The 26,830-nt window shown below is 46.2% G+C and overlaps 1 protein-coding gene across 3 annotated transcripts in view; it reads left to right on the top strand.

The window, feature by feature from the left end:
* The first annotated feature begins 4,519 nt into the window (after positions 1-4,519).
* The window catches only part of IGF2BP1 (insulin like growth factor 2 mRNA binding protein 1), a 44,520-nt gene continuing 22,209 nt past the window's right edge, over positions 4,520-26,830 (top strand). For 2 of the 3 annotated variants that reach the window (XM_004377967.1, XM_023732636.1), the window contains exons 1-2: positions 4,819-4,993; positions 6,166-6,226. In XM_004377967.1, coding sequence (XP_004378024.1) covers positions 4,819-4,993; positions 6,166-6,226 — 236 coding nt within the window. Of the gene's footprint in view, positions 4,994-6,165; positions 6,227-26,830 lie in introns of all 3 variants that reach the window. The other variant, XM_004377966.1, reaches the window with a different exon arrangement.

Below are 26,830 nucleotides of genomic sequence, written 5' to 3'. Positions count from 1 at the left end.
CACTAATACTTCAAGTTGCAGGAAGAAACAAAATATCCTAAAACAGAAACAATGAAGAAACAAGCAAACAACAATAAAACTAAATAAAATCAAAACTAAACAAACAAAAAACAAACTCCTCCAAAAACTTTAAAATCAAAGTAGCCACATGTCAGGAAATGTTAATTTTTCTTTTTCTAGATTTCAAAGCAACTATAATTTAATTTCAAACTGATTATTACTCATTAGAAAATTAAAAAAACTTATATTTTTATGTACTTCCTTCCTAACTGCTGTCCAATTTTTTTGTATTCTTTTGTAAAACATGGTAAACTTTTAAAGTAGAAGTCAATGATAAATGTTAGATTTTAAGTGAAGTATATATTCTGAGGATTAATCCAAAGGAGCTAATACAAAAGAGGAAAAAGTTATATGCTGAAAATGTTTATTGCAGCATTATTTACAAAAGTAAAACATTTGATGCAACCTTTATATCTAAAAATAGTGATTAATAACTTACATACATCTACTGAATTGAATATTATGTGTTCACTAAAAGTGATAGTTATGAAAACTTTGAGGCAACATGGGAAATACTTATGGTACAAGAGTAAATAAAAATTAGGATATAAAAATAAGATTACAAATGTAAACATATTATAATATTGACAATATTGGTAAAATATTAACATACTGGAAAGAAACATTTTAAAATAATTTTGCACAACTATGGTGGTGGTGTTTTTTTTCCACCTTCTACTTCCAATTTTTAAAAAGGTGTTTTATTCTTTTAAAAATCTTTTTTCTCTTTGCTTGTATTTGTATGTTCACATTTGAGGGAAATGGATCAGAATCCCATTTTTAAAATGGAGTCAAGTTTCAGTGTTTCTGAATTCAGAGGGTAATTGAATTCTGTAACTAGACCAAGAACTTTTCCAGAAAAAATGAAGGAGGAATAAGATGAAGAGGAAGAGGAGGAAGAATTATTGTTACTATTAAAGAAAATAATGATTTATCTTGCAGCTATATTTTTAATTCTTTCACAAACCAAATTTAACTCTGCATTGAAGATTAATCTTTCTCAAAGAAGCTGTGTGGAAAAAAAATTGAAAAGAAACACAATGTTTGTTAGTTGCCTCTAAAAAAAAACAAAGAAAAGGAAGATAATAGATCATGGCACTCCAAGTCTGTTCATTCTTGTCCTGAACCTAGGAATCTGAATCTTGACAAGAAAGAACCCTTCTTTCAGGTTAATTTTAGTGCTGAGCTCACTCAGAGGGAGAGATGAGGCACCAATTAGCATCATTCAGTACCCCCCACCCCTCCCCACCAGTCTAAAATAGCCAGGTCACTGAGGCAAAACTGATTTGGGGGTTAAAAGGGTCTGTATCTCACTCCAGCTGTCTCTTTCTCTCCCTTGTGTTCTTGCAGCCTCTGATTATACACACAGAAGCCATTTTGGGGGGGGGGCAGGGGGAGAGAAGGATTAGAATTCAGTGAAACAGCTGATTTTTTTTTTAAAAAAAAGAATACTCAGTTTCAGTTTAGCAATCATTGGTAAGTTTTTAATTCAATAATTTAAGAAGATTTTTAAATAGCAGACTTCGAGTAAATTTATATTTTCTCTTCTGCTGTCATTTCAAACACATTTTAAAAACTAATTTCTGCTAACATTTAGATTTCTACTGTATTTTTTAAATTAAAAAAATCAACCTAAAAGGGAACTAAATTTAATGATTATTTTAAAAAATTCTTGTTTCTCTTTGAATTTAGGATTGTAAAAGGTGGGCTGCATTTTACAGGAGTTTAATTCAAGGCCAGGCTGGAGATTTTTGTGGGGCATAACTTGCTTTTGTTTTGGGGCTAAGGAGATAGAGCAGTGGATGAGTCCCCTAGGGAGAAAATCTGAGAGGTGCTTCCATTAGTACTTGATTTAAATTAAATGAAGGGAACTGCACTTAAACTTTCTTGGAACTGGGATGCCCTGCCTGATACTTTCTTCTTCTTCCCCAGTATAACAGAAAAGCTTTAAGGAGATCTGGCTCCTATTTAGGGAAAGGCCAAGGAATACAGCAGCCTTTTCAGATCATCTCTTAGCCGTTTCCAAATTCACACACATCACCAAGAAAAGTCCCTGGGCAACAGACCCTCACATTCTGGCCAAGATAATGTGTATTTTCTGGACTTTAATTTTCCTCTGCATTCTATTTGCTCTGCAGTTTGTATTACCTTATTTTTCACTTTAAAAATGTTTACTGAGTGCTTACTATGTGGTAGGCACTGCTCCCCAGCTCGTTGGCTTATTTTCGAATTATGTTTGTTATCGGAGAAAGTGGGGAGGGTAGGAAGAGATGTGTGTGGGGGAAGGGGTAGGATACAGATGGCTCCCACCTCCTAGGGCAGAAAACATTCTTCTTCTACTCAGCAACTAACAGCTTATGATATTTTTAATTTCTGTTGTCCCCTGCAAAGAAGAACAGTACAAAAACGAAAATCCGACAAACACGTGGCTGGCTAGAACAAAACGCTGATTTGGAAGGTAATTCTTTAAGGTGGTGGAGGGGATAGCGAAACCGAATAGGAAGCCCCCACCTCATCCCCAAGCCGGTCCCTGCCCGCTTCTTTTCAGCGCGCCGGAAAAACGGGTGGGGGGATAAAGGTGCTGCATGTTATCTTTTAACTCCCGACTTTTTGAACCGTATAAAATCATCCGGCAGAAGAGCGGTGAGCCGAAGTCGGAGTCCGCTCACTGACTGCAAACGAAAAATAATAACAATAAAAAATTCAAGGCATTCATATCTGTCTGTGTAGGCAACACGTGTTGCGGGGCCGGGCCCGGGCCGCAGGCGACTGAGACAATGGGGTAAGGACGGGGGAAGGGGAGAGTGACCCCCTTCCTCACCTGCCCTCGCAGCACGTGTGCCGCCGACAAAATTATTTCTCCCTCCTGCAGTAGCCAGAGCAAGACCCGAGTTTCCGCCCAGTTCAGGGTGACTCTGGCTTTCCTGGTGGTCGGCCCCCTCTCCCCACCAGCTCCCTGGCCGAGGGGCCTCTAGGGTCCCGGGGCCGTTCTCTCCGCCACCCCCTGGCGGCATCCCAGCCCCCGCCGCTGGGAACTCGTTGGCCTCGCCCACGGCCCAGGATCCCGGCGAGCGCGTCCCGCTCTCCGCCGCGTATCCGGGACTCCGAAGCGCGCGGCTAATGCCCCCTCCCCCACCGCCGACACGGGGTGCGACCGCCCACGTGTCGCCCCTTGCCCAGTCTGGTCGGTCCCTCGGGCTCCCAGGGCCGGAGGATCCGGAACGAGTTGGTCAAAGCAGAGGGAAGGGACTTGGGCGGATCCGCTTCCCCCTCCCCAGGAACGGCGAGGGAGGGGCCGCGTTCCCCGTCGCAGCCCCCGCCCCTTCTTCCCCTGGCGCCGAGCGGAAATCGCCCCCTCCCCCCGCGGGCCTGACCTGGGGACGTGGGCGGGGCCTCGCGCCCGGCCCCTCTCCCGCCTTCCCGCCGGGATCCGAATCTTGCGCCCCAAACAAAGTTCCCAGCCCCTAGCTCAGCGCCTGGAGCGCTTCTGTTTGGGTCCCCGGGGAAGCCAGCAGAGGGGACTACACCTGTCTGCCCCCGCGGACCATTCCGATCTTCACCCGGTCCCTCCTTCCCTCCTCCCCATTCGGTGGGCCGGGGTTTGGCCGAGATACCACCCCTCTGCCTTCGCTCCATCCTCCTCCAAGGGTCATTTTGGGCCGGAACCCCGCGCTCCTCCAGGAGCCCCGAAACGTTCTCATTCAACAGTCGCATCCCTGGTGCAAGCTACCCTTTCTCCCGTGGAAGTCCCGAAACATGATTTTCTTCGGGTCCCTCGATCCCAACCAAGACCCCTGGTTTTCCCACTTACTGACCCCGCGCTCGCAGGGCCCACTAATCCCTGATGCCCCGAGGCGGAGGAGTCGTGGGGTGGGGCAGAGAAGACGGAGACCCCCACTTGAAAGCTAGGGAAAAGGCGCCTTTCTTTTTAAATCGCCGGTTCTTGCGACCCCCTCCTGAAGACCCCAGAGTCCTCGGCTTCTCTTTGTCTCTCTCCAACATTTCCCCGCCCGTCGGTCGCGAGCAGTTAACCGGGATGGGGTGGGTAACACCGCCTCCCCCACGAATAAAATACAAGCCTACATTTTAGCCTCAACAACAGAGAGATTCTGGGCCGGACCACCCTCCCCCAGCTCAGGTCGGGGGAGGGGAAGGTGGGGGTGGGGCGCCTCCCCAGGGGCCAGGTCTTTGCAAAGGGGGAGGGGGCAAGTAGAGCTTCGGGGTTGCAGCCCTCGCCGCCCCAGTTTGCTCCGGGGGTGGGCCGAGGGTCCCCCCGGGCGGGGATTGGTAGAGCTCGGCTGGTCTGGAGGGCCTAGGGGCCCTGTGGCGTCGGGGGTCTTCCCCTGCAGGGTGGGTGGGGGCTTTCACCACGTGGCTTCGCCCCTTTTTTTTTTTTTCCGCTCCATTTTTTTCTAGTCGATTTTATTTAGAGGCGGCGCCAGGGCGGCCGCGGAGAAACGTGACACACCAGCCCGCTCGGAGGGGTTTCGGACCGAAGGGAAGGAGCGGCTGCTGCGTCCTCCGCCTCCCAGCGCGCCGCGGGCACTCCTCCCCTGCCCTCTCGGAACTCCCCGCAACCCGCCCGCCTGCAGGCCGCCCTCCCGCCCGGGGCTCCGGACAACTCCTGGGCTGGGTAGAAAAAAAGTTTGCGCTCCTGCCGCCGCCTCCCCTCTCCTCGGCCTAGGAGGATCGCCGCCCGCACCCGCCCCGCTCGGTTCGGCCTCGCCGGGGACCGCGTCCTGCCCCGAGACCGCCACCATGAACAAGCTGTACATCGGCAACCTCAACGAGAGCGTGACCCCCGCGGACTTGGAGAAAGTGTTTGCGGAACACAAGATCTCCTACAGCGGCCAGTTCTTGGTTAAATCCGGCTACGCCTTCGTGGACTGCCCCGACGAGCACTGGGCCATGAAGGCCATAGAAACTTTCTCTGGTAAGAGCGCGCCCATCGCTCAGAGAAAAGCCACCAACGACACCCCCCAGCGATGAGACCTTTGCTTTCTCTTTCCTTGCCCGCCAACTCCTCTCTTCCTCCGGCCTGCGGGGTTCAGGCTCGGTACCGACCCCTGACCTACCTCCTTCGACGCCCTCACCTCCCCCACAAGACATTTTGGGATTTCCTGGCCCAGTCCTCCCAGTCCGACATAAGCTGGGGGTCTAGGAAAGAGATTGCCCCCCCCACCAACGGGGCGGGAGCCCCCCTTTGGCAGTAGTGGGGGGCTGGTTTAAAGGCACTGAGGACCCTCGTCTGGGCATTATTTCCACGCCCAGCCCTCCTTATCCGCCGCTGGACGATCCCCCACTTTGCACACCCCCACTTCTCCAACGTCCTAGGCCTTTCCAGCCGGCGAAGGGATCCCCCCCACCGTCTTCGGTCTCCCCGGTTTCCGTGGGGACTGCAGCCTTCAGACAGGGCTTGGAAGAAAGGGGGTCCCGCCTCCCGCCCAGGGCCTGGGGCTTGAGCCATTTTGATTTGAAAGTGGGGCGTGAGCAGGGTGGCGCGGCGGCGGCGGCGGCGCCGGGTCGCCATGCTGCTTCCCGAGACGCCGAGGCTGGGCCGAGAGGCGCGCGCCACCGCCGCCAGGGACCCTCCCCGCGGGGCCCCGCTCTGCTCCCCCGGGTCGTCTCCTTTCAGACGAGCCCCGACAGGTGACCGCCCCGCCGCCCGAAGCCCTTCTCCTTGCCTCAACAGAAAAGCAAAGTTTCATTCTGCACCCTCCACGCACGCACTTTACGATAAACGAGGAGACCCTTCTCTCCTGACTCCTTCTCCTTACATCTGGGAGTTGTATAGTCAGTGCGTCCACACAAACACCCTCGCACCTTCTCAAATCGGGTCCCAGAGCGATCCACACAACTCAGCTAGCCTCAGTGAGAAAACAAACAAAACACAAATTAAGAAAACAATAACGAATTTATAGATTTCACATTCCCAAGAGACCTTAACCAGACCTTAACCATCTGGCTGCGGAACCCACCGCCTGGATTCCTAGGAAGATCTCAAATCCCAGTAACTCCTGAATAATCCTAGTGTCTTTTCCTTCCTCTTCCCACCCCCCCTTCTGTTCAAGCTTTCATATCAATGTCTTTTTTTTTTTTTTAAAGGAAAAGTGGAACTGCAAGGAAAACGCCTAGAGATTGAGCACTCTGTCCCCAAAAAACAAAGGTAGGGAAGAGCTCCTCTCTGGGGAAAGGGGAACGTGGGGGGCTGAGAAGTGGTGTTTGGGGGTCCCTAGCGTCTCCAGTGGAAGAAACTCATTACTGGCCTTCCCACCCCTGACTCCGGATGTTGGGGGCAGGGAGGGAAGATTGACCAAGATTTTGTAGAATGGGTGGTTTACAGTTTGTAAAAAAATAAGTTGGGGCTGGGGTGAGCTAAAAGATGTTGCTTGGAGAATCAAAGGGACCAAAAAAATACAAAAATCAAAAGAGAAGAAACTTGTGGAGTTTGCTCAAGGTGTGGGGCCACTTTTTGTGGGGAAGCATAAAATTGTTTGAAGAGTGCAGACTCAAGTCAATTTTTGCAGCTTCCTAGCAGGCCTCATTTTCTCCCCTTTTCTCACCCTTCCCCCTTTCCTCCTCACAATTCTTAAGTGATTTGTGGGGGAGTCCCCCTTATACTCCTTGGGGGAAGTAGAATGAGCTTCCTGCCCCCCAAAGACTCTCCTTAGGCTTGTGCTTTATTTATATTTCTGCAATAGGCAAGGCTTTTTTTTTTTTTCCTACAGACCCCTACCCCTAGTCACTCACCACCCCTCTGCCCCCACTGGATTTTCCAAAGAATATGCTTTGGCTGTACTGTCCTTTTTGAGCCCCCACCACCTTCCTTCAGTCCATTGTTACAAGGGGACCATCTGGGGCTAGAGCTTTGTGTTCAGGCTGTGAGCTGGGGCTCTTTGGAGGGCCTAGAACTCCCTGGATGAGAGAGAGAGAGAGAGAGAGAGAGAGAGAGAGTGTGTGTGTGTGTGTGTGTGTGTGTGTGTGTGTGTGTGTGTGTGTTGTAGTACCTGCTATCTTCTCATCAGCAAAGTGGGGTACCTTCATCATGTTTCACAAATCTGATTCATGTTGGATTCCACATCTTTCATTGAACTGAGGCTGCAAGTATAAGGGCAGATAGAGCCTTTCTACTTTATCAAATCAGACTTTTAAACATGATGACAGTGCAGGGAGTTTTGTCCCATGTTGCTAGTTGGAAGCTGCCCCCAGTAAATCTTTGATCCTCTCCCTCCTCCCTCTCCTCATTTCTTCTGAGTGGAGAGGTGGGGGTGACTGGCTGTGCTTTTTAGGGGCTTAAGAGGAGCTAGAAAGTTTAACTTGAGCCAAAAATCTGTTCAGTGGTTTGGCTTGATATACTTAAGGAACTTGGGACTATTGTATCAATAGATGATCAATATGGCTTATTACTGTGTTTATAGAGGTTGTGATTTAGCCTCAAGTGCCTGAAATACTCCGTTATTGGAAAGGCAATTAGAGTTAGTAGTAAAGAGGCAATAAAATTGGAAGGAAGAAAAGAAGTCTTATTTATTTCTTGAAACATTTCCTGGAGAGGGGAATAAGAGAAATACATGCATATACTGACACCAGTAGATTTATTGAGAAGATTGTGGGTATTTGAATTGTGAGTATTTGAAAGCTGAGTGTTAGAAAAGTGTTGATGAGAAATATCCAGAAGAACTGGAATTCTGATATATGTGGAAATTTTTTTCTTTTGCTCGTGAGAGTGGTTTACATTTTAAAGGGAATGAAGTAAAAAAAAAAAAAAAAAGCAAGAGAAATACCAAAATGTGATGAAATGGAACTCAAAACATTTATATTTTAATTTTCATGGTACAGTGTATTTATGGATCTTGTTCCCTAAGCCATCTGCTTGCTTTCAAGCCATTTCTAGGCTGCTGCTTGTTCCCTCCAAAATGCATTACTGAGGGCTCTTTTTTGAGTTGGAATGGGGTGGGGGGTTGTGAGAAGACTGGGTAAAAAAATCTCCCTCCACACCCATATTAAATTAGATCTTTTGTGTGTTCCTCCCTTCCTGGAATAATTTTTGAGCCCAAACATTGAGTTAGCTGTGTTGTATTTTCTTTTCTTTTTTGGGGTGGTGGTGAGAAGGCACTTCATTTTTCTAGAATGAATCAATTTTTGAAGTCCTGGGATTTAAAAAGAGAAAGAGTTTGTTTTCATTAAGTCAGTTTGCTCTATCATTTGTGTTCTTTGAGGAAGCATGTGGTGTGGTGTGTTTTCAGTCTGTGTCTGAAAAGTATTTCTTCAGTTTCTTACCGGCTTTTTCAGCCTCATGGATGTATAAAACAGGAACTACTTTAATTAATTAACTATGACTAATATATTCTAAGCAAAATGAACCAGTATGCATATATACTTTGTGATTTTCTTAAAGGAATAAACTCACTGTTTAAAGTAGACGACAACTCTTGTCGATGCACTCAGTTTCAAATGAATTATGATTTAAAATATTCCTAAGAGCTTCATAAAAACCCCAACTATCTAAAAGCTCCTGTTTTTTTTTAAATAGGAGGAATCAAACAAAAGATACATTAAACAAAAGATACATTATTACAGCAGTTGCTTCTGTGCAACATTGATTTTAAAGTATTAATATCTTTAATCCTAACTTTGTATCTGATAAATATAATTTGTACTTTCTTTTTTGAACTCAAGAGACGAAACACTGTACGTGTAATCTGAAAACAACAATTAATTTGAAAATTTTTTAATGGGTGAAATTAAACTTCTCTGAGATCCCTTCCCTAAACACTCTTTTAGTTGGTGTTGGAATTTTGGTTAATGATCTGGGCTTTTTATTGAGAAATCGTATACATTTACTGCCAGATATTGGGACACAGAAGAAAAACCAAAAGTATTTTAAAAACAGTCATGGGAAAGCTTTGTATATGTGTTTTATTTTGAGAAGCTTAAGATTAGCTAAGGTAAAGGTGTAGGATCTTAATGAGACTTGTTTACTTTGGGAAATGACTTGCTTTTTAAGGGAATTTAACTTTTGTTACATTTGTCACTGCCTTTTTCTAGAGGAATGTGACCTAAAGATAGCATCCTTACTGTCAACTGGCATCACCAAAATGAAAGGTGTTGCTGTTAATTAAGAAAAAAGAGAGAGATGCATTGCATCTCTCTAAGTGAAATGTGTCTCAGAGCTCTAAGTTTGGTGCTTTGTTTAGGTAGGTTAAGAGATGGTTGTTCTTTTCTCTAAGTTGACTTAAAATGAGATGGATTAACATCCTCTCCCCCCAAATTTCCAACTATATGTATATATATATGTTTTAAAAACACCCTAAAATTAACCTCATAACCATTCACGTAAGTCAGAACTCTCAAAAGAGTAATTGTTCAAACTTGATTGCTGTTTTAGAGTTTATCTTTTGCTGAAGTTTGCAGCTTTAAAAATCTTACAGAGATGTCTTGTTTTGGCAAAACATATTATTCTTAAATTTTATTTTAAAAAATGATTTGTGGAAGCATAGAAGAACTAGTTTGTTCACTAAATGTTTTCAAAACAAGCTAAAAAATGCCTTGAGAAATGGATTTGCCTTTAAAGAAAAAAAACTATAGTTAGGGGTTGAAAGTGAATGTAGGGGAATTTAAAAACAGGGAAAAGCACTAGAGTCAGGGGCATTTTCAGCCCCTTTTACTTTAGAGCTTGTAGTTCTGGATTAGTATCCAATTCAAAAAGAAGGTGAAACATACATCTGACTGGTATTTAATAAGTAAGTTTAAAGTACAAACAGTTTATGTCATTTTTAGTAAAAAGGCTTTCTTAGTAATATTTGGCTTCAAATAAGTTTTTTCAGCGGGTGAATCTTAAATTTTTCTGCACTATTTGGGGGAAAGGTAAAAGTCTGGGTTTTCTCTCCCTGTTTTTAGTTTCCACATAAAATTGAATTCACAAATTAAAAGTTTTCTTACTTCACTGCCAGAGAAATCCTCAACAGATGATCATTTGGTGGTCTGTATTTCAAGATGAAATTCCCCTTGGAAGAGTTGTAGGTTTCCAGATCCCCTTATTCTTTGGCTCAAAGTAGACAGATGAAATTTTACTCTAATGGTTTCCCAGATGGAGAACTTTTCAGTAAAGAAAATGAAAAATTGTATTTCCCGTCACTAATTTATTCAAAGTATAGTTAACTGTTCCAAAAATGAAGTTTTAATGTCATAGCTTTTGGTAGAAAAAGAGCAAAACATTCTTTCTTATAATTACGTTTTAGAGATGGAATACATGACATTAGCAATTGGAAGAATCTTGATTCAAAGGTTCTGAGCTTCTAATCTTTTAAATTACCTTAATGTATATCATTTGAGTATTTTTGTGTGGGGGTACTTTTAAGGTTTATTTTTTGAAGAGTTTATCTTATACTTTAATGTGTAACAGTTGACAGAGATACCATTGAGATAGGCTAGTGAGTATACAATTTTAAAACTTTTTTTTTTTTTTAAGGCATTTCAGATCTGGTTTAATTGAGTGGAAAGAGGGAGAGCAGCAAGTACTGTTTTTTGAAGTTCAGAAACTTTGTTTTGAAAAGATATTTATTTGTTACACCTCTGCTGTTTTTTTGTTAGGTGTGGGGTGGGGGGGTAGTAGTGGTGGTGATGGTGTCTTTGGAATAAATGAACCAAAGGGGTTTGAAGAACATTTTCCCAGCTGTTAGAATTTAAATTCTTGTTCGCTCCCCATCCTCTTAAAAGATTTTTTAAATGTGGCTAATGTCTTCCAGAAAGTGCTGCTTAGATTTTGAAATGGGAGTGTTAGGGAGAGAAAAGGGGAGGAAAAAAGCAGCAGGGGAGACTTGAGAAATCAGACAAGTTAGTCCTGGGTTGGAAATTCCAGACGGGGAAAAAAAAAGAGAGCGAGAGAGAGAGATGGGAGTGGGGGGTTGATTTCCCGCTTCCCTTTTAAAGAGGAGCGGCTGGAGATTTGCAGCTACCCAAGGGAGGAGGAAGGGGGTCGGAGACACCAGGTTTAGAAGAGGTGGTAGATTCAGAGAAGGGCAAGGCTATTTTTGCTTTTTGACTTGCCTGCCTTCTCTTCCCCTTTTCAAAAAAAAAAAACGTCGCGGCAGCGCTGGAGGCGCTTCCTGGAGAGCTCGCGGCCGCCCTGCTGCCCTAACCCTTCCCTGCCGGCCCGGGCCCCAGCCTCGCTATCGCAGCCGGCTCTGCGGTGGGTCCGCCTGCCTTCTTTTTTAACAAGTCTCCGACAGAGAACACTTACATGCCTGGGTGTCCAAGGACCTCCCTTCCGAGGGTCCAAGAACTCAGGCTGCGGCGCACCAGTAAACAGGCTCGCCTTAGTGCTTAGCCTCCAGATCCCAAACCTGGCTTCCCCGGCCTTCCCCACGTGGAGGGTTCTCCCGGCTGCAGCCCACTGCGGAGTTCAGACCTTTTCAGCGTCTGGGCTGTCTTAAGAGATTTCTCTTCTAAGGCAAAGGCAAAAGACCAGTTGGTAAATGTGAAGTGAAAAGAGCCCGAGGAGAGAGGACAAGAGTGGGCAAGGGGAAAATAAGAGGATGAGAGAGGTGGAGAGAAAATGGAGGGGTGAGTAATAAGCCGGCTGTTGCCCTCTCCCGGTAGCTGGGGCCCCTTGGCTGTGGGAAAGAGAACTTTGAAGAGCTAACAGTGTCAGATAATCTATAATTTTTAGAAAATGGACTTTCTGTCCCCATGTCCCAAAGGCTGACTGAAACAATAGTAAAAAGAATAATAGTAATCAGAGGTTCTATGGATCGATTTTATTTACATTGCAAAAGGCAAACAGTGGGTCTTCCAGTTGGCCACTGGTGAGGCTTGAGGGTCTTTCTCAGGGTCGTAGCTAATGTTTGACCTCATGTTAGCCCAAAATTTTTGTGCCATTCCACGTTTGCTGAGCACATCTCCTCATTTCCTCCCCTCCCCCACACCCTCTTAAACGCCTGACAAAATAAAAACAAAAAAGGGCTCTCCTAAAAAAATAGGCACCCAGGAAAGTACATACTCTTTTGGTTTTTGATAAAAGTTCGGCTATACAGAGAAGCTCCAGTGATAATAACACACCACCACAACGAAGCATCACCAGGGGGGAGATGTTCAGTTCTTAGTTTGTTTGGTAACTCCATTCCAGTAGGAGAACATGGATAGCCCCCAGATTTTATTCAAAGAGATTTGGAAGGGGTCATCCTAGTAGTGACATTTATTGCAGAGCCAGCTTGGAAGAGTTGCTTCCTACCTTTGCAGTACAGTAGGTTTGCAATAAATAGTTGAGGAGTCAAGGAACAACAGGCTGGAACAAGCTTTCACCTTGCACTCTGACTGCTGAAATAAAACGTGTGCTGGTTATAGGTAAATCACGGGAGAAAAGTAGATCTGGACTTAATAATTTTAATAATTGGAGAAAACCTGATTGCAATACACTGAAATTTAACTGCATACAGAACAAACACAATCAGAGATGCAGTCTTGTTGCAGAAATCCAGACTCTCAATGTAGCAGGGAGCGCTGAACATGGCCGGCCATCAGTAGACTGCTTTTGAATGACATACAGAGCAAAGAACTGAATGATTAAAAAAAAAAAAAAAAAATGACTGGACTATGCAGATATTTTCAAAACCCCTCAGGACGAGTTTGATTATTAGACAAGTGGCATTTTGGTGGATGGAAGGCATAGAGGGAATGTGTCAGATACCAGATGGGTGGGAGTTTTGCCCGTAGTTTAGGGGGGAGGGTTGTGGAGCAAATTGCTCTTAGAGAAGAGGCAGGAGAGGTGGAAGATCTCTCCTCTACATTCTCTTTCCCTCTCTACTGTGTCTCTTGTGTGAATTCTAGTCAGTCTTCTCTATATTTCCTTAGGAAAAGAGGATTAAAGAGCATTTTGATTTTTTTTCCATTATGAGTTAATTTCAGTTAAAAAATTAGTCATTCATCCAGATGTTTTGGCCTCTTGAAACTGAAAATGTTAAGTCTGAGTAAAATTTGATTGGATAGTTTAGTTGATCGATTATGTATCCATGTACCACATAATGTCAGTTCTGGCAACATCTGACCACATATACATCTGTGGTCCCGTAAGGTTATAATAGAGTTCAGAAATCCTGATTGGAGAACGGGACATAACAGACGTAATGGGACATAGTGAAGGAATGCAACAGCTTCCCGCACACAACACATGTATCTCGTGTCTCTTGTATACAAAGCCATTGCACTGCCAGGCATATAATGGTATAGTACGTATATAACCTATAATACATATGTCTTGATTGTCATAATAAATGCTTACGTTACTGGCTTATGTATGTACTGTACTTTCTATCGTTATTTTAATGTTAACTTTCCCTGCTTAAAAATAAAAAGTTTACCATATGACAGTGTTGCTATATAACAGAGTTGAACAGTGTGGGTAGCAGTAGTATGTAATATGGTGTTTGCACAACGTCCAAATCACAGAACATCCTATTTCACAGAATGTATTGTAGACGTTAATCGAAACATGACTGTACTTAGACTTTTTAAGGGGAGTTTGATCAGAATTCAGGAATTTAAAAAAAACCATTCTTATGTGTAGAAGTTATTTGTAGGGCCTGAGTTCTTGGCAAGAGGAATGTGGGGGGTGGGGGGGAAGGAGGAATAATTCAAAATTCTTGAATCTCAAGGAGGGAGGAAGCTCTATTTGGTCATAATCATATGATGCACCCTAGTTTCCTCACTCACCCTCTACAGGGGTCTGGAAGAAAGGTCTCCCTCTCAAGAGAGTTAATTGTTTAAAAGCATGAGCTTTGGGGTCAGGTAATAACTGGCAGATCCTGAAAAAGTTACTTAACCTCCTTAAGCCCCAATTTTTGTAACTGTAATATTGCACTAATATTGTACACATTAGCTATTATTGTTGTTATTATTTTGTTTTAGATATTGACCTTTCTGCTTCCTGCCCTGGTCATTCTTTGTCCTTCGTTTAAGCTTTGCAGTTCTCTGTCCTACCCCACCCTGCCCCAGCTGTGGTGAGTTAGCTCCACGAGAATCAGAACCGATCAAGTGTGTAGATGTTTGCAAAATGTGTCCATGAGAGGTTTTGCCTGTGCCACTGTGTGTGGCAGTTTGGGGCATATATCTAAGTAGTGGGTTAATGTGTTTCAATATATTTATGTGGTTTTGCCATGCATTTTATATGGATAGGCAAGTTGAAGGTGTCTGTGTATAGGATGCTTTGATAACTGCCTGGGTGCTAAAAGGGAAAGCTAATTTTGGGGAGAGGGAGATGAAGTTCATTAGGGGAAAACCCGAGAGTCCCCAGATTATGGACCCCACCACCACATCTCTTCCCATCCTCTTAGATAAAAGGTTTGGAGAGGTGGGGCAAGGATGGTGGAGAATGCTACTGACTGTTCATTAAAGGAAATGGGTCATTTATTCTGTTGTTAATATCCTGAACCCACGCCAGGCTCCTAGGTGAAATTTCACACTTTAGGGCTATTGTCAAAGGTGCATATAGGGCAGAGACATTGGTCAGAGGGGAATTACCCTAATTCTGCAGATGAGGGAAGTATTGTAGGAATCCAGGATGAAGGGGATGATGTGAATCCTCTTGGGGGTCTGAGAAAAGGAGAAATGAGAGTAACTTCCCCCAACTGGTGGGAGACGGACATCTTTGTCTTAATATTCTGTTCTTGGTGAGCTAACAAAGCAAGCATTCAGGATTTTGGGAGTTCCTGGATGTCCAGGAAGTGATTGCCTTCATTGGTCTCCTTCCTGTGACCTTGTGGGTGGCAAAGCCTAACTGACCTCCCATCTTCTCCCTGGTCCCCTGGCCTGGAAGTGGTCCCCACAGATGTGCTCAGAACCCACCTTCATGCCTACTTCCCATCTTCAGCCCTCCCTGCTCAAAGGGTACACGGCACACTACGTGTGCATGTGAGGTGACGCACACGCATACCGCACAGCCTCTTTCGAGATCTCAGACCAGGGAATGAGGATTGAACCTTCTCTTACTGGCGTGAGGAGGGGAAGGGCTTCCAATCCTGATGTGGTTTTTAGCCATTTAACAGGCTTGTGACTTTAATCAGTTTCCATAAAGGGTTTTGCAATTAGTTTATGCAGAATGATGTGTGTTGTCTCTTTCTGGAGTGGCATTTGGGATTGCTTGGGGCTTGTCAACTTTCCATTTGGGACTCCTAGGAGGAGAAAAATGAGGGGAGACAGGAACTGAAGTGGGGGCTGTTGGGTGGAATAAACTTGTTGAGGATGTTAGAAATACAGATTCTACTTCCTCCCCGAGGTCTCTAAGTTGGTTGGGCAGAAAAGTCCAACTGTAATAGAGACCAGTTGCTTTGGCAGGATTTGAAGATGCAACCCTAAATTAAAGGGCAAAGATGATCCTTCACAGAGAGAGATGCGGCTGTTGGTGGCTACAGTCAGTGTATTCCGGGTAAGCAAGGACTAGACACAACAAGATGTTGGCTGGGGAGGTAGCAGAGTTCAGAAGAATATTTTCTTCACTTATCTTGTTCAATGTCTACTCCAGCAACTTTAAATTTAATGTAAAAGAGTCAGGGAAAACCTAGCTGATTAAAGTTATCTACAGGGTCTTCCTCCAGAGGTTTATCACCATTCAGAGATGCTGCCACTGCTGGTGTTTTGGAATAGGGTAGAAACATACCTGTCCAGATGAGCTGGGATTGGCAGGGCATGGAATAAGATGATCTTCATAAACCTCATGTACCTCTGTGAGTTAATCTTCGTTTCATTTTCTTATACCTGTCCATCTTGAATGAATCATTTCCTTTAGACTTCTAACTGGAAGATGAATGGTGTTCGACTAGACTGAAGCTCCTTTGTTCTCCTCTCCAAAAAATCCCATGACCAGCAACCTTAGCTGGGGTGGTGGTGGGGTCTTTGCCCCTTAACTATTGTCATTTTTAAACCACTGCTAGTTTTTTTCCCACATGGTGGTTGCCTCTTCATGCTGTATAAATCCCACATATTCTTTGCCTGACCCCTCCCTGTATTAAATATTAATTATTGGGTTTTTATCTTACATTATTGGGTCTTCTTTTCAGGGTGGGGAGGCGAGACAGGAGTAGAGGGAGCCACACAAGAGAGGTATAAGACAATGTTCCTGCCCTCTAGCATTTTCATTTTAGAGCCAGGAGAAGCTGTGGGACAGCATAAGAAGCCAAGAGATTAGGTACTAAAATGGGAGACCCACAACCCTCAGGAACTAAAATAGATGAGGAAGGCTTTGAGTTAAACTGGGTTTGGGAGGATAGGCAGGAAAAAAAAGGAGTAGATTAAGGAGGACATCGTGGACTAACAGGGAGAGGCTTGTGGGAAGACAATTCATCTAGAAAAGAGGGGCAACATTCCGGTGGGAGAAGTTACAGAAATGAGGCCCGGAGATAGGTAGAGGAGACAGCCCTGTTCAATTACAGTGTTTACAATTGAGTATCTACTCAGAGTTAGGCACTGTTACTTCATCGAATCCTCATAAGAACCCTGCAGGTTTTATCTTCATTTTACAGAAGAAGAAACTAAAGCTTCGAGTGGTAAGGTAACTTAACCACCATCATACCTGCAATAAGTACAGTAGTAGAACTGGAATCCAAATACAAGTGTCTCTGCCTCCAAGGCTGAACTCTCTTAGAAGCTGGAAACAGGTGATCCTTGAACATTCAGAGAAGTTGAATCTTTTCTGAGCTTTTTGGGGGGAGCATAAGCTTGGTAGATAAAAACATACCCAACATTAATTTCTGCTGATCTGAGCCTCCTTCCTACTCCAAGTGTTTCATGCCTGCTTTCTGTTGTATTTCCCTCTGATGCATTGGGATCTTGAGGCAGTCTTGCTGGGCTGAAAACAATTGAGATGGATGGGTCCAAACCTTCTCGCCTTGCCTTGGCAGCTAAGATGGGAAATGGGAATTCTGCTCTTGGAATGAAGTAGTGGAGTTGGAGAGGGAGCTGAATGACGTAGGGAAGGACTTGAGCAGGGTTAGAATTCAGGTGTAATCCTCAGCCTGTCCTTTCTTGCGTAAACCCTGGATATGGAGCCAATACCTCTTTTCCCAGGCTGTTTACTCATCTGAATCTTCTCTGTCTTCAAAACACCATGAAATAAGCTGGATTAGTGTTTCGAGTTCTAAGATTCTCCATCCTTTGGCACTGCTGGGTAGGCACCAGGGCTGGAGCTTTTTGGCTGACACCCCACCCCCACTTTTGTGTAGGTTCAACTCAGGGGAAAATGGGAGGTTGGGGAGAAGGGCAGGGACTGAGCTGCCTCCCTTCCCATCCCCCCTCCTCCAGCAGATAAAGAGTTGACCTTTTTTTACATGCATACGGAATCATAATTCTTAGCTCATACATGTTTTTAATGAGCAAGAACCTAGCCAGCTTCTTTTCCTGGCACATAGGAACAGGTAGCACGACATAGTGACCCTGGCTAGTGTCATCTTGGGCTAGTCACTTAAACTCTCTGAGCCTGTGTGTTGACTTGCAGAATGGAAATAAAAGTATCATCAATCTCCTATGGTTGTTTTGAGGTTCAAATCAACCTTGTGGTTTGAGATTCATAGGGGCTGTAAAAAAAAGTACTTTGTAAACTCTAAAATACTATGAAATGTGAGCTGTTAATAAGATATTATCATTAATTGATGAGGGGAGTTGGGGACAACTCCCAGAAGGCTGGCTACAGGGCCCAGTGTCCCCAGTCTTCTTTTGTCTCTCACCTTACACCCAAAAAGAGCAAACAAAGGTCATTCTCGCCTCCAGACAAATGCCGTACTCTACATGGGTGGGATATGATGTTTCTTTATAACTTTTCCTTAGATCCTCCAAGAACACCGTGGGGACCTGCCTGGGAAGAGGGTTCTTTTCTCTCCGGGGCCTGCAAGTCTCCTTAGTTCAGTGCCCCCTACTCCCCATCCCACCCCACTCCCAAGCCTCAGTTCCTGCCCTCTCAGTGGGAGGCCTCCCAGCCCAGTGCTGCCTTCAGCCACAGCCCAGCTGAGGTCTCTAAGGAATGCAGCCTCCAGGGCCATTTTCTCCCCTCCAGTTTCTTCGGGCCCACTCCAGCCCCTTCCCGGCCCCCTACGCCCAACCCGTTCCCACTTAAATGCTTGCAGGCCTGTTTGCTGGCGGGAAGCCCCCTCCCCCACAGGACCACCTCAGTCACAGGCCTGACCACAGGGAGGTCGGGTCTGGATTTACTAAAGGACCCTGGAGGGGGAGCCTGCCCCTCGCTGGCTGCTGGGCTCGCTGATGGGGTCGGGTTTCGGCCGGTGGCTCAGGAGAGAGAGACAAAGGGCAAAGTCCTGGTCCCCACCCCCACCCTGTATCCCCTGGCGCTTGTCCCCTCCCCATCCGGGCCCTGCACCGGTAGCTGAGGGCCCACTGGGCGGGGCAAAACAGGCTTGGAGTGAGTAGGGTACCGAGGGAGCTTTGGCGGCAGAATATTCTAGACTATGCCGAGCCTTGCAGCACAGGAGGGCTCTGGGGACATCCTCCTTGTGCTCTGCAGACTCAGCCCACCCAGTGGCTGGGGTGGGAGGGCAGTGCTCAGCTTTCCATGCATTAGGTGAGGGGCTGGGGGAAGGGGCACAGGCTGGGCAGACGCCAGCCTCTGCCTCTCAGCTGCTCAGACCTTCTCAATTGCCCGTTCATGAGGACTCCCTCCCTGTCCCCCCAGCTGCTGCCAGCCCTCCCCCGAGCATCAGCTGCTGCCACCCTTTCCAGGCACCTCTCCTCCTGAGTTGCCCTGACTGCTGCCCCTTTCCACGCTTCTCCACAGTGAAACTCCATGTCCAGGACCCTAGGTCCCCTGCTGTTAGAGACCTTGCCCCCTCCTCCTGTCCAGGGATGAGTGAGAGCCATCTTGGAAGCCAGTGTTAATCCTTCCCGACAGAATCCCTGGGCTGGGGAGAAAGACCTCTACCAAGAAGGCATTTTGCTCCTGCCCTAAGCCTGGGCAGAGCTGAGGGTGGCACCCCTGTCAGAGGAGAATTATTCTGAATAAGAATCACCCCACTAGGGAGAAAAGAACACCGAGCTTCCTGAAGTTCCTGACCACCAACAAGTCTTTGTTGGCAACTGGAAGGGAAGACAATAAGTCCCTTGAGATTGTTAACCTCTTGTTAGAGGGACACACCAGCGCTCCTTTCAGGAGACTAATACATCCCGGGGTACTTTCTCATTCTCACATGGGGACCACTCTGACTCCCATAGGGTCTTTTTTGCAGTCTAAGCTGTGCGTTGTGGAAGATTGATTTCTTTTGAGGCTGGTCTCATTTCCTTTTCCTTCTTTTCTGATCATCTCATCTCACAATCCTTGTCTTGAGCTGGGCTCTCCAAGCTTGCTTGCCATTCTCTCATGAGGAGAGGTAAAACCTCTTCATTTCCGAGGCATCCCTCATGGTGCCTCCACCCTTGGGGCCAGACCTTTTGGCTTTTAAGCTTTCGGGAGAGATGTTGACATCTCCACTGGGGGGTGAGAGCTAAGCTGACATCTCCAGTGAGGCTGGGTTTGGAAATGATCTTTCTAGCCCCTCCTGCCTTTCCCTGTGTTCAGAGCACATTAACACCCCCTCACCTCAGGGAAGATTCTAGAAGTGCATCCCACTGCCAGCCTGAGTAGGATGGTGAGCAGTGTCCCCAGTGGTTACAACCTTCCCCACACCATCTCTGCCTCCACCAGGGAGGCTTGGCTACACTGCTCGGATTGGGTCACCTTTGGGTCTCTTTTCCCTTTGTCCCCATACTTTAGGTTTCCTCTCCACACCTCCCCACCCCTTACATTCTCTTTCCTCCTACTCCACACTGTACAGCTTCACATGGCCAGCTCCCTCTCCGGGAACCCCTTGAGGCTGGAGAACAAGAAACTTGGGGGGAAGAGGGGAAGCGGGGATGAACCACAGTTGGCCTGGGACAGACTTGGAATTTGTTTGGGAAAGAGCTCAGTTATCCCAAAGCTTCTGTTTTGGCTTCCTCCGGTGCTGCTCAAATGGACAAGAAGAAAAATGCGTGGGGCCCTCTTTACTTCTCTGAGATGAGTGAATTGAACAAAATACTCGTCAGCAAGGTTTGCTTGCTCTCCACCATCAGTTAGTACCTTCCCACTTGGTGTCAACGTTAACCTTTTGCTTCCTTGCCCACCCCTAGACCTAGATGACATTTTGCAACAAAAGAATTTTGGTGACTATCGAGGGTCAATCAGAGCCTTTTTACTCTGCTACCAAATAGACCTAGATGACATTTTGCAACAAAAGAATTTTGGTGACTATCGAGGGTCAATCAGAGCCTTTTTACTCTGCTACCAAATCTCACAACTATCCAGCCGTATTATGGCGTAGTTAGCTCTTCTGCAAGTTAAATCCTGTGCCCCAAATTAGAGACACATTCAGTCCAAGCCAGTTGGCATGCAGTTAGCCATACAGAATATGGGCATTTTTCCGGTTCCTGACATCAGTGCTATACTAGCTCTCGCTGTGTTAGCACTTCTTTTCAAAGAGAAAGCAGCGAAGTTTGGTGAAATGAACATAAACCAGCTGAGGAGGAGAGCTGAGTTCTAGTCCTGCTTCCAAGACGGCAAGTCTCTTTCCTTCTCTCAGCTTCAGTTTCTCCAGCTATGAAATGAAGCTGACTGTTACGGATCCTCTCAGACTTGAGAGGCTCACCTCCCTTCCCTCCTCAGTGTGTGAATCTTGATTTCCTTCACTGGCGTTGTCTGTGATGGGTTAGGGTGTATGTGCGTGCGTGTGTGGTTATGTAAGAAGTCAAGTGATGCCCTGTCTTCTTCCCTGACTCCAGGTAGGCTAGGAGCATGGTATTAAACATGGATATGAGAGTCCTCCAAAGAAACCAGTGGAAGAAGGACTAAGGGTTCAGCTCACAGGAGCTCTTGCTTGTCTCCAGTGTTAGCGCAGGAGTCAGGGGACACGTGGGACAGTAGTGCTTGTATGCCATATGCATTTAAAACAACACGTGCACGGGGTCACAGATGCATTCCAGTGCTGTCTCTGCCACTCAGTCCCCCCATACTCTGGCATTATCCCTGGTCGTGGCATCTGCTCTGCCTCCCCATGCCTGGTCCCATACCCCTCAGTGGGTCAGTTCTTTGCAGCCCCCACTCCTGTCTACCCGCAGCCTGCCCGCCTGCCTGCCTGCCTGCCTGTCTGGCTGCCCTGCCTTGGATCAGCCTGGCACAGAGCCCTGGGCATTGGGCCAGCTCCTCCTCCCCTGCCAGCCCCGCCCCCTTTCTCAGCTACTACCATGCCTGAAGTGTGCCAGGTCCGCCCTGTTAAGTTTTCCCGGACACTTTTTTTTCCCTCCACCCCTCCACCCTCTACGGATAAGCAGTCGGGGTAGGGAGGAAGGCCTAGGCCAGTGGTAATCTGGAAAAGGCAGAGCTTGGCACTTGAGGGCTTTTATGCTCTGTAGACTGCCAGCTGGGCGAAACAACTGGCAGAGGGCTGCTTTGGGAGAGTGCTCCGCATAGGATCTCTTGCCGAGGGGTCGGCAGAGTCACCCACTTCTGAAGGGTCCTAGTGGCCAGCCTTCCTCCAGTGCCTCTTTAACCACTATTCCCTTCTTCCATCCTAAACGCAGTCTTTGTAGGCTGCTGGACTGTAAACTCCATAACAGGAGCCATGCCTGTCTTACTTATCTCTGCCCAGCATGGTCTAGCAGAAATACAGTGTAAGCCACATACTTTTTCTAGTAGCCACATTAAAAAGACAAAAAGAAACAGGTGAAATTAATTTAAAATACATATTTAACCCAATATATCAAAAAGCTTACAGTTTCAATGTGCAATTGATATAAATGGTTATTAATGAGATGTTTTGCTTTTTTTTTTTTTTAAACTGGAGTGTATTTTACACTTACAGCCCATCCCAATTCAGTTGCTAAATTTTTACTGGAAATAATTGATCTGTATCTAGAGTTCATAAAACTTATGATTGTAAAGTTTAAATTATATAAATACTTAAAATTAAATAAAATTAAGGATTCAGTTGCACTAGCCACATTTCAAGTGCTCAGTAGCCACCTATGGACAGCTAGGCCCAGCATATAGTAGGTGCTAAGAAAACATCTGGAATGGATGACTCCAGCAGCTGGATTCATTCCTGGAAACCTTGAGGAAAGTCCTGGTAGCCAGATTCTTGATGGCTGATTAGAAGTTTGTAACTGTTAGATTGAGAATGATGTGTTTATGCAGGGTTGAAGCATCTTTGTTGCACATTCTTTTCTAGCATCCCAGCTATAGGCCCCCCCCCCCCCCGCCACAGCTGTTTTATAAATGCCATGCACGAATTTCTTACCAACATTTTGAGAAGATGCCTTCAGACTTGACTGAAGACTTGGTCTCACTGGGATAAGTTTAAATGTGTAGATATGTGGGAGGAAGAAAGAACGGGGTCTTAATTAGGTTGGTGGATTCCAAGGTCTCCACGAACCCCTGAAATCTTGAAATTGTGTGCAAAATGTTTGCACTTCCTCTAGGGGAGGGTGTTCTTACCTTTCATTATATTCCCAATGGAAACAAAGTCTCCAAAAAAAAAAAAAAAGTAAGAACTATTTATTTAGACCATTAAACCAGCCTTCAAGTTGACTCCAACTCATGGTGACCCCATGTGTGTCAGTAGAACTGTGCTGCATAGGATTTCCAATGGCTGATTTTTTGGAAGTAGATCACCAAGTAGATTCTTCCCAGACACCTCTGGGTAGAATCATCAACCTTTCAGCTAGCAGTTGAGTGCATTAACCAATTACACCATAGATAGACAGGGGTTGAGCCTGTCTGCAAACACAAGACACTGTAAATGCCTGGCCAGTAGGGTCAGGCTCCCTGCAGTTTTCCCAGAGTTGGATTGATCTTACTCCTTGTTTCCAAATCTAAGAGACAGAAGCCCAGAGAATGGAAGGCTTGCCCAAGACCACACAGGGTGCCAGCTAGTCAGTCAGAAGCATGGCCTCGGGGAGTGGGTGAGGTGAAGGATCTAATCTGAAGATCCCAGTTGAATCGTAGTTTTCTGCTGGAGATGAAAGTCCAGGTTTGACTCATGATGGGGGCCTCTGGGGATTGGGGCCCCAAGTTGGACTAGGTTCCAAAACCTACTGCTGTCAACCTCCTCCACACCTTCAACTGGCTGGCCTCAACCTGGTTTAAAGGAACTCTGAACTCTAGGGAGGGGTGAGGCTATCAGCATGATTGAAGATGGCACCCTCCCCTCCAGGCTTGAGGGTGGAAGAAGAGGAAGGAGCAGGTTTGTTCAGATTAGAAAAATCCCACTGTTAGCCTCCCTCCCTGAGGCCTGGAGTCCCTGTTCTCAGCGTGCACTCTGCCCTTGGAGAGGCCCCATTCTGGGAAGGGTCGTATCCTACGTGCCTGCTCCTCCCTTCACTGAACCCAGGCACACACCCGTTTCCTGCCCCCAGCAAGCTCCTCTCTAGCCTGGATTTGTGCTAATAAAATAATAGGAAAACACGTTAGTTTAGACTCATTAATTTGTGATGATTTCAAAACTAGATGAGCTAGAATAACCTGTCTTTTTTTTTTTTAACCTTTTTATTATGGAAAAAAATGTAAACATACAGAAAAGTAGAGACGATAATGTAATAAATTCCCCATGTATGTATGACCTAGTTTTAACAGTTAATAACTTATATTATGGTATGAAGGATCGCTTTTATATGGCCTTTCTCACCATGGTCTTGTAACCCCCACCAAATGACTGGGTGAAACTATGCAGATAAGGTGCTTGTGGCTCACCAAGGGGATTGGATAGCTTGCTGAATAATGCAGATAGGGTGCATGGCACTATTGTGGGGGTGGGGCCATGCAAATAAGGTATTTAGAACCCTAATTGGGGGGGAGGGGGTTGGTCAGTTTTGCCATCCAAATGAGTCATCCCAGAGGTGGAAAGAGAGGGGCTTCACTACCACCAAGAAGGAAGAGCTGGGAGCAGGTCTTTGGACCTGTGGTCCCTGCACTGAGCAACTCCTACACCCAGGAGACAGAGCTGTGACACTGGAGATGACAAGAGACAGAAGCAGCAGCAGAGAAATGGCGGCAGCAAAGGCAGTAGAACCAGGGGACTGGTAGGAGACAGAGTGGTGGGCTACCCAGCCCACTGAGCGAGAAAGCTGAGCACCTTTGGGCAGGAGGCTTGCTGGTGGAATGGGGTGCCTCTGTGCACTTCTGGGGTGGAGCTAGTCTTGCTGACCCATGGAGTGAGAGAGCTGAGCACCTTCGGGCCGAGGCTTACTGGCAGAGTGGGGTGGCTCTTAGCATTTATCAGTGAAGCTAAAGAGCTTTGTAATGCTTGGCCAAGCAGGGCGGAGGCTAGGCCAGGAGTCCAGAGAGAGACCAGCTTGTGGGCATGGCTGAGAAGAGGCTATTCTGATGGAACAACTGTATCCTCAGTCAGTCCTGTTTCTTCCCAAATAAACTCCATAATCGTGAGTACTGTCTGGGTCCAGTTCTGTGTGGCTGTTGCAACAGATTATCAAACTCACCGGAGGAGTAGAGAGTGCCATGGGAGGGAAGGCTGGTGTCAGGATTGGTAAAAAGGTTAGAGAGAGCAGGTATGTCTGGGCTGTTGATGTTGATCTTGATTCTCTCTTGCGCTTGTGAAGTTAGAGGATGTTGGACGCCTCCGCCAGGCCATTTTTACACATATCTAGTCTGTTTTCATTTTTCTCCTGCTCCAAATCCTACACTTGTCATTTTACCTGTAAATATGTCAGCATGTGTTTCTATAATAAAAGAACTTTAAAAATCACAATATGATTAAATAAAACATTAATAATAATTGCTGAATATCACCAAATACCTAGTTCAGTGTTCAATATTCCACAGAATTGTTTTTCAGTGAACTATGGAAAGATAAAATTGGAAAATGAAGTTAATAGCTTAAGGTATAACAGGTGGGGTGTTTTGACTTATTGGAGAGCATCACCCTCGTGGCCAGCCCACCGTTCACAATGTGTAGTTGTATGAATTCTTAATATGAATTCATGTATTAATTCTTAAATATAAATTCTTAATAGGAATTTTAATTTGCCCTGAAGCTTAACAGTACTGTATTTTGGCACAGCGTTTTTGTCTGTGAGCCATCAGCCTAGGTCTCTGAGGCTTTTCTGAACTCTTAGTGTGAAAAGGATGAGCGAGCTTCCTGCCAAGGGAGAACTCCCAACCTTCTCCCCTCCCCGGGGTTCAGCTCCTGAGTCTCTTTTTCCTGCTTAACCCTCACCTGTCTGTACCGATGATCTAGCTGTTTCTTCTCTCCTGGAATCTCTCCTGTGCTTCGGGAGAATGAATGACCCTGCTTGGCCCTGGTGGTGTTTGGTGGATCCTCAGTAGTAGCTGATGTTTCTGGTGAGCTACCCCAGGGCTGGACAGCTGCTCTGCGGGTCAGGGCAGGCAGAGAGCACCAGAAACCACAGGGTGTTGGCACCCAGGGAAATAATTTACACAGGTGTAACCACTGCCTTTATTGCCAGAGGCAGGCAGTTTCATTCTTTCAGTCAACAGGTTTATCAGCTATGGGGTTAATAAATCTCCGGAGTTTCTTCCTTTCTGAGTGTTGGGGTTTAGGAGCTTCACACACGTAGAAAGTACTCAGAGGATAGCCATTACCCACAGGGTTGAGGCGCTGTTCAACCCTAATGAAAGCTGGCCTGCTGGAGTACTGGAGAGGGTCCCTCGGCCAGGCCATAACCCTTTACTTGCCAGATCCTGGAGAGGTGGGGCATTGGGAATGGGACTTTAGGCAGTGATATTGGCTATTTTCCACCATCCTAGAAGTCTTTAATATTTTAATAACTATTACCACCACTCTGGTGCTTAGCAGGTCATTGTCAGCCCTGCCTGCCTGCCTTTTTTTATGCTTTGTCTGGACACTTGCAGGCTCCTGGGGCCTGGGACGCTATTGAGCACTTACCGTATGGTGGGCACCATCCTTCACATGCCTTATCTCTTTAAAAACCAGTTGCACCAAGTTGATTCCAACTCATGGCAACTCAATGTGTGTCAGAGTAGAACTGTGCTCCACAGGGTTTTCAGTGGCTAATTTTTCAGAAGCAGATTGCCAGCCCTTTCTATCAGGTTGCATCTGGATGGATGGCCTCCAACCTTTCAGTTAGCAGTTGAGCGCGTTAACCATTTGCACCCCTCAGAGGCTCCCTAATCTCTTTAGGCCCTTTAAAAAACTCTATCAGTTTTTCACAAGAGGAAGCTGAGTTATAGAGCTAAGAAGTAACCAGTCAGGGTGCTCTTAGCTACCTTGCCCAGCCCATGCTGGGCCTTCTGTAAATGTTTGTGGAATGAATGAGTTATCCTCAGGGGTCCTAGGGAGGGGAATGCGGGTTACAGTTCCCAACATTGCCCCCATGTGCTTTGGGTCTGAAAGAAATTAGGTGGCACCACACTTAATAGAAACCAGACCAAAGACTTAAAAAGGTTCTCCATGGGCTCTGTTCTTCCATGCCCTCCATGCTGAGTTTTCGTTAGGGCAGGGGGCTTTGCTAAAACGAGGCGTGGAGGGGCCTGGAGTGAGTTCCCAGCAAGGACGGGTGTGTGGCCCTAGAGGGGTGGGCGAGTCTCTGCCGGTTGGGGGTGGGGGAGGGTGGCCAGGATGTCTTTTTTTCATTGGTTGGGTGGCCCTTCCTCCTCCTCTCCTGGAACATTCCTAACATTCCAGACAATCTGCCTGCCATTGCTTTCAGGATTTGGATTAACTTCCCAAGCAGAGATTTGATTTCACCACCACCACCACCACCACCACCA

This window comes from Trichechus manatus, unplaced genomic scaffold, assembly GCF_000243295.1.
Source record: "Trichechus manatus latirostris isolate Lorelei unplaced genomic scaffold, TriManLat1.0 scaffold00054, whole genome shotgun sequence".
In the NCBI taxonomy this organism is placed as follows: Eukaryota; Metazoa; Chordata; class Mammalia; order Sirenia; family Trichechidae; genus Trichechus; species Trichechus manatus.
Note: the sequence above shows the minus strand (reverse complement) of the source record. Positions and strands in the feature narration are given on the sequence as shown.